General features: G+C 43.0%; 1 protein-coding gene across 1 annotated transcript; it reads left to right on the forward strand.

The window, feature by feature from the left end:
* The first annotated feature begins 7,262 nt into the window (after positions 1-7,262).
* On the forward strand, positions 7,263-12,531 carry LOC123107639 (polygalacturonase non-catalytic subunit AroGP3). Its single transcript, XM_044529602.1, has 4 exons — positions 7,263-7,307; positions 7,445-7,607; positions 10,457-11,425; positions 11,534-12,531. The coding sequence occupies exons 1-4, from the start codon at positions 7,272-7,274 to the stop codon at positions 12,292-12,294; spliced, it is 1,929 nt and encodes a 642-aa protein (XP_044385537.1). The 5' UTR covers positions 7,263-7,271; the 3' UTR covers positions 12,295-12,531.
* The last annotated feature ends 200 nt before the right edge of the window (positions 12,532-12,731 follow it).

Here is a 12,731-nt window from a genome sequence, read left to right on the forward strand (position 1 = left end):
CACCACTGTTTTGGTTGGTGCTCTTCTTATCTTGGGCGATCGTGTAAAATGTATTACCATTTATCTCGTACCCTTTGAAAGTCATTATATTCGAAGATGGTAACTGGGACAGCGAGTACATGTCATCTTCAATAGAGGCGTCATGCATGGTACGTGTCTGCAACCAGCCGGCGAAACTCCTGGTTTGTTCACGTGTAATCCAGTCATCAGACCGCTCCGGGTGTTTGGAGCGTAGAAAATTCTTGTGTTTGTCCATATACAGAGCCACTAAGACAGAATTCTGTAGAACTGTGTAGTGTGCTTCAGTGAGAGAATGTCCGTCCATACATATTTTTTGATTCCCTCCTAGCGTGCCTTTTCCATCCAGTCTGCCCTTATGCTGCGATTCAGGAACACCAATCGGCTTAAGGTCAGGAATAAAGTCAATACAAAACTCAATGACCTCCTCATTTTTATGGCCCTTGTAGATGCTTCCTTCTGGCCTAGCACGGTTATGAACATATTTCTTTAAGACTCCCATGAACCTCTCAAAGGGGAACATATTGTGTAGAAATACATGACCCAAAATGTTAATCTCTTCGCATAGGTGAACCAGGACATGCGTCATGATGTTGAAGAAGGATGGTGGGAACACCAACTCGAAACTGACAAGACATTGCACCAAATCATTCTCTAACCTTGGTATGATTTCTGGATTGATTACCTTCTGAGAGATTGCATTGAGGAATGCACATAGCTTCACAATGGCTAATCGAACGTTATCTAGTAGAAGCCCCCTCAATGCAACCGGAAGCAGTTGCATCATAATCACGTGGCAGTCATGAGACTTTAGGTTCTGGAACTTTTTCTCTGCCATGTTTATTATTCCCTTTATATTCGACGAGAAGCCAGACGGTACCTTAATACTGAGCAGGCATTCAAAGAAGATTTCCTTCTCTTCCTTGGTAAGAGCGTAGCTGGCATGACCCTGATGTATGCCGTCTTTTCCATGCATACGTTGCTGGTCTTCCCGTGCCTCAGGTGTATCTTTTGTCTTCCCATACACGCCCAAGAAGCCAAGCAGGGTCACACAAAGATTGTTTGTCACGTGCATCACGTCGATTGCAGAGCGGACCTCTAGGTCTTTCCAATAGGGCAGGTCCCAAAATATAGATTTCTTCTTCCACATGGGTGCGCGTCCGTCAGCGTCATTCGGAACAGGTTGTCCGCCAGGACCCTTTCCAAAGACTACCTTCATGACCATATCATGTACATCAGCACCAGTACGGTGGCGAGGCTTCGTCCGGTGATCTGCCTCACCTTTGAAATGCTTGCCTTTCTTTCTTACGAGATGCCTTCTCGGAAGAAATCGACGATGTCCCAGGTACACATTCTTCCTACAATTTTCCAAATATATACTGTCGTATCATCCAAACAGTGTGTGCATGCGCGATATCCCTTGTTTGTCTGTCCTGAAAGGTTACTAAGAGCAGGCCAATCATTGATTACACATCAATGCCGTTGCCGGGTTGCTTAGGGCCTTGGATGAGCACTGACATCATAATGAACTTCCGCTTCATGCACAACCAAGGAGGAAGGTTATACAAACATAGAGTCACATGCCAGGTGCTATGGTTGCTGCTCTGCTCCCCAAAAGGATTAATGCCATCTGTGCTTAGACCAAACCATACGTTCCTTGCGTCATCTGCAAACTCCTTCCCGTACTTCCTCTCGATTTTTCTTCACTACGACCCATCAGCGGGTACTCTCAACTTTCCGTCTTTCTTACGATCTTCTTTGTGCCATCGCATCGCCTTGGCATGCACTTTGTTTTGGAACAAACGTTTCAACCGTGGTAGTATAGGAGCATACCAATCAACTTGGTAGGAATCTTCTTCCTGGGGCCTCGCCCTCGACATCACCAGGGTCATCGCGCCTGATCTTATAGCGCAATGCACCGCATACCGGGCAAGCGTTCAAATCCTCGTACTCACCGCGGTAGAGGATGCAGTCATTAGGGCATGCATGTATCTTCTGCACCTCTAACCCTAGAGGGCAGACAACCTTCTTTGCTTCGTGCGTACTCTCGGGCAATTTGTTGTCCTTTAGAAGCATATTCTTTATCATTACCAGCAACTTTCCAAATCCCTTGTCAGATACACCATTCTCTGCCTTCCATTGCAGCAATTCCAGTGTGGTGCCTAACTTTTTCTTGTCAGGTTCGTAGTTCGGGTACAATAATTTCTTGTGATCCTCTAACATGCGCTGCAACTTCTTCTTCTCCAAATCACTTGCGCAGTTTCTCTTTGCATCGGCAATGGCCCGACCTAGATCATCAGCGGGCTCATCTGATGCCTCTTCTTCAGCTTCTTCCCGCATTGCCGGCTCAACTTCTTCCCCCATTGTTGTATCATCGTATTCAGGGAACCCATCATGGCCTGGATAGCTGTTGTCGTCCTCTTCTTCTTCATTGTCTTCCATCATAACCCCTCTTTCTCCGTGCTTGGTCCAAACATTATAGTGGGGCATGAAACCGGACTGAAACAGGTGGACGTGAATGGTTCTTGACTTAGAGTAATTGTTATCATTCTTACAACCAACACATGGACAAGGCATAAAACCATCCGCCCACTTGTTTGCCTCAGCCGCAAGCAGAAAAGTTTGCACGCCATTAATGAACTCGGGAGAGAATCGGTCATCGTACATCCATTGTCGGCTCATCTTCATTACACAACACCGAACAGACCAAATTAATACAAGTTCATACATAAAGTTCATACAACACTTAAATGCAACAAACAAATAACTCTCTAGCTAAATAATTTAAATGCAACAACAAATGCGATCAAGATCGCAACTAAGGTAACAATTGATCCAACAGCATAATGATACCAAGCCTCACTATGAATGACATATTTTCTAATCTTTCTAATCTTCAAGCGCATTTTCTCCATCTTAATCTTGTGATCATCGACGACATCGGCAACATGCAACTCCAATTCCATCTTCTCCCCCTCAATTCTTTTCAATTTTTCTTTCAAATCTTCGTTTTCTCTTTTAACTAAATTTAACCTCTTGACAATAGGGTCGGTTGGAATTTCCGGTTCACATACCTCCTACATACAAATATCTATGTCAGCTTGATGGGCATAATTTGTCAAAAACACGAAATGCAACAAATAGTTTTAAAAGATAATATACCACATCCAAATCATAACCCGTACGAGGGCCGACGGGGACGGATATCAAAACCATGGCACTATGTATAACAAACAACGTACGTGTAAGATAATTATACGAGTAACTATATATATCCAAATCACACAAACATCAATTTTTTATATAAAACATTCATGAACAAGAGGCTCACCACAAGGTGGTGCCGGCGACGGGACGGTGTGGGCGATCGACAGTGGTTGCGGCGGAGATTTAGAAGGCACTAAGTAAACCACACCTACATATGCAAACTAAGTGTTATTTTTGACCTCAAATTGCATATAAATCAAATACTAGCACACACACACACACACACACACACACACACACACACACACATATATATATGTATATATATATATATATATATATATATAAATATAATTCCTCCCAAATTACTAAACTCACAAATAAATCACTATATAAAGCATTGCAAGAGCTAATCTAGCAATGAGAGATGAAAGGACAAATTTGCTAACCTTTGTGATCATTTGAATGGATGGGGGCCTTCAAATCTTGACAATTTTTGGGCAAAATGTGTGATGAGCTTGAGAGGAAGAGGGGAAGAACAGAGTGGAGAGGGGAAAGGGGAAGAATAGAGCGAGCTCGGATGGATGAAGGGTGTATGTAGGACGACCTTTAGTACCGGTTCGTGTTACGACCCGGTACTAAATGTGCTGGAGGGGCCCCGAACTGACAACATTCTGCCACCACTCACTTTAGTACCGGTTCGTGGCATGAACCGGTGCTAGAGGTTCGCCACAAAATCAGTACTAATGAGAGCGGCCGGCTAGCTGTTGGAATCGGCACTAATGCACACATTAGTGCCAGCTCAAAACCAAAACGGCACTAATGTGCTTCACATTTGACCTTTTTTCTACTAGTGTCTGTCACTCTAGCAACCCATCATCTACTTATTACTTCCCAATGCCTTCCCCTAAGCCCAAACAATGGTGAAGTGTCATGTAGTCGACGTTCACATGACACCACTAGAGGAGAGACAACATACATCTCATCAAAATATCAAATGAATACCAAATTCACATGACTATTTATAGCAAGACTTCTCCCATGTCCTCAGGAACAAACATAACTACTCACAACTCATATTCATGTTCATAATCAGAGGGGTATTAATATGCATAAAGGATCTGAACATATGATCTTCCACCAAGTAAACCAACTAGCATCAACTACAAGGAGTAATCAACACTACTAGCAACCCACAGGTATCAATCTAAGGTTTTGGGACAAAGATTGGATACAAGAGATGAACTAGGGTTTGAGATGAGTGGTGCTGGAAAAAGATGTGGAGATTGACCCCCTCCCGATGAGAGGATCAACGGTGATGACGATGATGATGATCCCCCCGGAGGGATGTTTCCCCGGTAGAACAGCTTCGCCGGAGCCCTAGATTGGTTCCGCCAAGGTTCCGCCTCGTGGCAGCGGAGTTTCGTCCCGAGAGCTTGCTTATGATTTTTTCTAGGGCGAAAGACTTCATATAGCCAAAGATAGGCACCAGAGCCCTACCAGGGGGCCCACGAGGCAGGGGGACGCGCCTAGGGGGGTAGGGCGCGCCCCCACCCTCGTGGATGGTGGGTGGGCCCCCTCTGGTACTTTCTTTGCCCAATATTTTTTATATATTCTAAAACTGACTTCCTGGAGTTTCAGGACTTTTGGAGTTGTACAGAATAGGTCTCTAATATTTGCTCATTTTCCAGCTCAGAATTCCAGCTGTCGGCATTCTCCCTCTTCATCTAAACCTTGTAAAATAAGAGAGAATTGTCATAAGTATTGTGACATAATGTGTAATAACAGCCCATAATGCAATAAATATCGATATAAAAGCATGATGCAGAATGGACGTATCAGTAGCGCATGGATAGACTGGTCCAAGTGGAGCTCCATCTAGAGCTTCACAACGGTAGGGAATTGAAGTCCGGTGGGTAGCCTGGGGGCGGCGACCTGCTTGACCAGGACGATCCAGCCCGGCCGCACCGACCCACCTCCGCCACGCCTCACCATCACAGACTCCCGCTCGTCAGCCCCACTGTCACAGACTTCCGCTCGTCGGCCGCACCAACGCACATAGGTATGTACTACAACCCACACGGAGATATCAACCGCCATCGACCTGACTCGACGTGACCTCCTCTTCACCTCAAATAGCCGAAGGAGTGACATTGAGATTAAAGAAGGGAATCCTACACAGTGAAGAATTTGGATCCAAACCTCACACGCGCTTCGTCCGACGTGCGGTACTGGGATCCCATGAGCGACGGCGGTCGTGGACTCCGTGAGGAAATAGAATTGGGAAGAATGAAGGGACTGGGGCGTGGTGTTTTTCCTAGGTAACGTCTCAACCGTCGATCTTTATGCTTACATAAAATTAACGGATATAAAGGGGTGACTTATAGAGAACTATGAAAGCCTCCATCCTTTAATATTAGGTAAAGATAAAGATTTCTTAATGAGGCCCGCCAGTGATAGTTTGCATTGGAAAGAAAAACTCGGTCATTGCCATGGGCATCAGTATCCATATGCCACTATTGCACATGCCATAAAGCATCGTGAAATGATGGCATCTAGGACACTGCCATGGCATGCGAATGCGTCGGCCTAAGGTTTGGGCGGTTATCGGTGGCCTTCTATGATGAATAATTTTGTCATGCAAATCACCAGGTTACAACGACACCCTTTTTTGTCGTACAGTTATGACAAAGGTAAATGTTTTTAAAACTCTAGACCTGCTTTTAAAATCGACGTACAACTGAGTAAACGGAAGTAGATGTCATCTTTTCTTTTTGCAGGGCCAAAAAGGAACATGCCCCCTTAACTTAGAGGAGTTCAAGAAAACACTTAGCACCTCACGATTTGCTAGCCGTGCAGCGAAACTCGAATATTGATCTAGTTCTGTCTATAGCAATGCAAGCCTCATTAGGGAGCTGCTAAAGATGTTCTTAACCCTGTTTTAACTACTCCCTTGGATGCATAATAAGAGTCACAATTTTGAACTTTATTTTAGAGAAAAGGTGTCGGTCGAGTCCGACAAGAGCTCGGATCTAGCCTGACTTTGAATTAACAAAGCCATCAATCGGCCAGGATTACAAGACAAGAGCGTATACAAAGAGAATAGGTAAAAGCGGAAAAAAGAGAAACTACATGTATGGCGTAATAAGTGTCACAATTTTGAATTAAGATCGAACTAAACTTAGTTCGAAAGTGCGGCACTTATTTTGGGTTGGAGGGAGTAGTTCAGTCGTGATCAACGTACCTACACGTACGATAGGGTGCAGCGTGTTTCAGATCCTAACTGGTCCGGGTTTGCAATATTCCATATTTGAGACTAAAATAACTAAAGCGAGTTCCACATGGCGTGTGTTGTTTACAGACTAACATTACATCAAACAACGGGCGGTATAGATGCACAATTGAAAAAAAAATTGTGTTGAGATTAGGACACCGAAAAACCAGAGTTCTTTAAAGAACAAAATAAAATAGACCCAATTGATGATGAAATCAGCATGCATGATGGACATGGTGTCACTTCGCCTTGGTCATCACTCATATCTCATGGGGGCGTCGGCCCTTTGGCTAAAAGGAAGAAAAGAAGGACAAAACCAGTTCTTCTATGCTTGTACTGCAGCTCATGAATCTTGGATTGAGCTACCGGAAATGTAACACACTCCCTCCGGTCGGAAATTTCAAGGTGTATTTTGTTTGGTTTAGTCAAGATTTTCACCAGCAGTTTGGGACAGTTACTGCCCCCGGATCACGCCACACAGCTCTAGTATCCAGTAAATAAAGAAAGAAACACGAGGATCGCATGGTGTACTTCTTAACTACGAGGTGTTATGTGAATGGCTGAGTGGTCAGTGTCCAGTGTCATCATACGTTGGCCTTTGGGTCATCTGTATAGCTAGGCCAGATTGTTCTGCTCATGAATCTTGAATATTCAACCCGACACTTGTCGAGTATCTACATGATTACTGTTATGCAACTAGCTCACCCATCTGGACTATAAATAGGAACCCGTTCAACATGTTTTCTCCACCAGTACTCACTAGCAACACAACATGGATCTACTTCTGCCGCTCATCTCGCTTTTATTGGTGAGTGCATAAATCATGCTCTAATCATATATGTGTGTGTGTGTGTGCGCGCGCGCGCGCGCGTGCGTGCGTGCGTGCGTGCGTGCGTGCGTGTGTGTGTGTTACGATCATTATGCTGCTCGTTGTGATGCACGCAGGTCGCTGGCGGAGGAGGCGGGTGGCTTGGGAGCTTCGTCGACGCGGCCACGACAGCGGTGCCAAACTTGGAGGAGGTATCATCGGCGGCGTACTGGGAGGCAGTGCTTCCTGGAACTCCAATGCCTCCAGCTATCATCAACCTGCTGTTAGCCCAACAAAACGGTCTCTCTCTCTCTCTCTCTCTATATATATATATATATATATATATATATATATATATATATATATATATATATGACAAATTTTATCTACAAGCAGTGGTAGTTACCACCTAAGTGCTGGCCTTCCACGTGTCCTACTGTATTTAAACTAAACGGGTTCGTGAATAGCCAAGGATCCACTATTTTACAACTAACTAATTTATTTTTTTAATCAAATAGATAACGAGTGACTTGTTTCAACGACCTCCTAGTTTGTTGCAGGCGTCAAAATTTAAACACATAGAGCCAACGTACTTAGCTTTGTACTACACGTGCAGCCACGGAATAAAGAAACAGAATACCTTTTCAAGGCACTATAGAGTTTTTTTTTTGCATCGACGGCAATATAGAGTATATGCACTTCATTGTGAAAGGAGTATGCAGTATACCCCGCAAAAAAAGAAGTATATAGTATGTCTACATCTATGTTTCCCACATCTATGTTGTATAAGTGGGAGTATGGAACGTGGCATGCGGAAGTATGTAGAATATTCCTTTCTAACCGGAGTATAGAGTTTATATATACGTCACCTTGAAAGGAGTATGGAGGATGTCTCCATCTATTCCATCGTTATAAAGTTTACAACCATGATACATGCATGATACTATTTATACATTTATGCATATCATAGTCGATCAAGCACCTATGTACCTGTAGGGATGTGCCCTTGTAGTTTCTTTCATCTAATGTGCCCTTGTAGCTCACTAGTCTATATTGTTTTTCTTTAAGTATGTCTTACAAAATTGTATGGAGTATCTGCAACATGTAGTATGGAGTATCTCATTCGCAAAAAAAAGTATGAAGTATGTACTGCATAGTTGTATGGAGTATATATCATACAGAAGCAGTATGGAGTATCTACAAAATGTGGTTTGGAGGGCATACGGAAAATAATGTACATATACATGTCACACGTGATGGTTACAAATTTGGTTACAAATTGTACTATTATACAGTTCATAGATGAATTTACGAACTCAAGAGCATGGCACAGATGTGCCAATGCCAACGAGATTTGCATGAAATTATGGCGGATATTGCCGTCGGAGCATGTCTTCACCACACATGCGTAGGTGCCGGATTGCCACTCTCGCCGCAGCCGCTAACCATAGTCACGCATCAAGTCCATGTTGGGTCAGCCTTTGCAGATGGAATCATCGTTCTGGCCGCCTCCCTGCTGATACTCCTCTTCACTTCTTCAGCCATCCCTGATAAAAAGATCAGGCGAAGTAACAACAATTAGCATTCAACCGGGACTTCTACCTCCAATAAATACTTTCTAATTAGTTTAGATACACCCAGCCCAAGAAAACCAATCGCGTGTGTAATAAAATAAAGAAACAAGGACGAAACAAATATCAATTGGCCTCACGCATGCATGGAACCACCGATGTGATGCCGTGTACCTTCCTTTTTGGAGATCCAATTCTTCTCACGCAGATTTAGAGAGAGAGAGAGAGAGATCTAACCGTATTGCCTTATCCAGAGTCAGCGTGTATACAAGACTGAAATATATAAATGGCAAGAGAAAAGGTGGGGCGTCCCAGAAAATTCGGAAGCTCGGTCCAACAAACTGATCGGGCATAGATTTTATGGTGCCCACGACCCGTTAAGAAAGGCACAGATCTTGATGCAATCAAATGGCAGTGGGGATGGTGGTAACTACAAGCGATGGTAGAAAGGATTTTCCCTATATATATATATATATATAGATATATAGATATAGTGACCTCATTTAAGTGGTTTTGACAATTATTGGTGGCGCACATTTCCCTCATTGATACCTACACACTTTTCATAACAACTCTTGGTTTGCAATCCATCACTAAGGGGGTGTTTGGTTCCAGGGACTTTTTTGTGTTGGGACTAGAAAAAGTCCCTATCAAACCAAACATGGTGGGACTTTTTTAAAACTTTTTGCTAAAAGTCCTTAGAAGCACCTCTTTGAGAGTCTTTTTCAAAAAGTCCTAGGGACTAGAAAAAGTCCTAGGACTAGAGAACCAAACACCACCTAACATTTGTATATATGTGCTAGTGAATGATACTCATATAAGACGTTTTTTGACACTAGAGTAAATGTTAACTTAAAACATATGAACTATTGCATATACACGAACTATTTTCATGATATATGTACCATGAAGAATAAAGTAACTTCTTTTGACAAGAAACATAGTACTTGTGCATGCGGAAAACGACCCTTCTAAACTGTTACATGTCGTATGGAGTATAAAAGTGTATATATATATGGGCGTCATCAATCAAATGGTACGATCGTTCAAAATTTCCATCCCAATACACAGCCAAAAAATTAATTACGTCAAAAGCTCCCACGGCCAAACTTACCTTTGATTGATGGGGGTGATAATTGAATTAAATACTACTCTTACTTTGTAAGAGGAAAGTGGGAGCACCATAAAAATGCTTCTAAATTTAAATGGTTTCAAAGCGGAGTGTGTAAATTAAATCCATGCAATTGTTCATAAGTATATTTGTATATGTCAACATTTTTTTTGAAGGAATTATTATCTAGATACAATTAAAGGCAATGCTTAGTTGATACCGGCGATTCAATGAAAAAAAATGCTCAGATCCAGCCCTTAGCTTGACATGGATATCAACAATTATTTTTCGCCAAATTAAGCCACATATACTGCAAACATGAGTGAATGAGGAACAATGTATGCATTTCGCATAATGCGCATACAATATATTTTGTGATTGTCTCGTCGATTTTATGCAACTTGTCCTCACCACTATTAACCTACTGATAGGTCTATATACATCATGTTTGTCATATGTGCATGCAGTTCACACCTCTCCAGATGATATTATTATTAATGCAAATAACCTCAAGTCTGGCAAAGGAACACGGAAAATTGGATCATACTATGAAAAACTCAAGTTGGAACCTGCCCATGAGGATAAACATGTTCATATTTCATCACAAGTTGAAGAAGAAGCAGGCAAAATATTTGCAACACATAGAACAAACATGGGAGAAAATATAAAGGAAATATTAGTGTCATATGGGTTAGAAGGCAAGACATACTTAAACAAAGTTCTCCCAAACTTAAAGAAGATCTTTGCAACATATAAGCCAAGGAAACAAGACAATATAAAGGAAATATCTATATCATATGGATCAAAAGGTGGAAAGGATGAAACAGAAGTCTCACGGGCATATGGGTTAGAAGGTGAAAAGGAGTTGAAAGAAATATCTTTGTCTTATGGGGTAGAAGGCGAGGATGTTTTAAAGGAAATCTCTGTGTCATATGAGGTAGAAGTCAGGAAGAGTCTAAAGGGAGCACCTGTTTCATATGGGAAAGAACAAGAAGGAAAGTTGAAGGAAATCTCCATGTCATATGGGTTGGACGAAGGCAAATGTGATTACAATAAATTCTTGAACCGAGATGCAGAGGATCCACATAAAGCTACAATGTCATATGGATCTGAACATGAAGAGGATCCACATAAAGCTACAATGTCATATGGATCGGAAATTGAAGAGGATCCACATAAAGCTACAGTGTCATATGGATCTGAACATGAAGATGATCCACATAAAGCTACAATGTCATATGGATCAGAAAATGAAGAGGATCCACATAAAGCTACAGTGTCATATGGATCTGAACATGAAGATGATCCACATAAAGCTACAATGTCATACGGGTCAGAACATGAAGAGGATCCATATAAAGCCACCATGTCATATGGGTCAGGACATGAAAAGGATCTAAAGACATTTTCAACAGGACATGCGACACATTTAAAAGGTAAATTTTACTATTTTTATATTCCTATATACATGTCAATCAATTGTATGACTATATACAAGTTATCATAGATGTTTTTTTCTTCTAATTTTCATGTTGTACTAAAAGGAGAGGGGAGTCACCATGCTCACTCTCACGAGCACGGGAACAAAAAACAGGCAGACGTTTTCTTCTTCCACGACATGTTGCGGCCAGGTTCTGTGATAACTCCAACCATCCCACTGACAACCTCCTTGCCGGCCCGTCTTCCCCACGGCATTGCCAAATCCATCCCGTTCTCCAAGGAGCGCCTCTCCGACATCATGGCGATATTTGCACCGGCGTCGCTCGCGATGGCCAGAGAGATACGATGGACGCTGGACACCTGCGACCACCCGCGGCCGCTTCCCGGCCAAAAAGCAGGCTGCGCCACCTCCCTCGAGTCCCTCGCCGAGCTAGCAGCATCCCTTCATGGGACGCATAACGTCCGTGCGTTCTCGGCTGCCAATCTGCCCGTCGATGCCGAAGGCACGCCAGCGTTGCGCGGGATGTACAACGTGACGGCGGTGCGTAAGCTCTCCGACTCACCGGAGATCGTGACCTGCCATGATCTGACGTACCCATACACGGTGTACTATTGCCACACCGCCAACCCTACCTCCGCGTACACGGTCACCCTTGAGAGCGTGGATGGCGCAATGGCGCCGGCGGTGATGGAGGCTCTAGCCGTGTGCCACCTTGACACGTCGCGGTGGAGCCCGAAGAACCCGTTCTTTGAGCTGCACAACCTCAAGCCGGGGGATGTCGCCGTGTGCCATTTCCTTACTAAGCTCAGCATCATCTGGGTGCGTGGTGGTGAGCAGGGAGACACACATGCGGCAGCCCGTTAGAAGAGGATACACGTGCACCTGTGTGGTCTGTTTGTGTGAGCCGTGACACATACATCGGTACATCATATGGGTGAATCTTTGTAAACTGCGTGATGATGTTATGAAATAAGTGGTGTGTGGAAGTTGTCGTATGAACTTCATAATATGTGAGTAAAATGTGTGTGGCGTGTTGCAATTGTTGTAAGAACATCACCCATTTATTGTGTCTTACATTGTGTCTACTAGTAAATTGAGTAATTTATGAAGTGTCTTTCCGTACAGTATATAAAGATGACCATTCGAATGGTTTAAAAAAATACTCCCAACTATAAGATGTTTTTGATATTTTAATATGGACTATATACGGACTGAAATGTGTGAACGAACACCCCAAAACATGTATATATACATCCAATTCAGGAAAAAGTTAGAACATCTTATATTTGTGAATGCAGGGA

This window comes from Triticum aestivum, chromosome 5A (assembly GCF_018294505.1).
Source record: "Triticum aestivum cultivar Chinese Spring chromosome 5A, IWGSC CS RefSeq v2.1, whole genome shotgun sequence".
NCBI lineage: Eukaryota > Viridiplantae > Streptophyta > Magnoliopsida > Poales > Poaceae > Triticum > Triticum aestivum.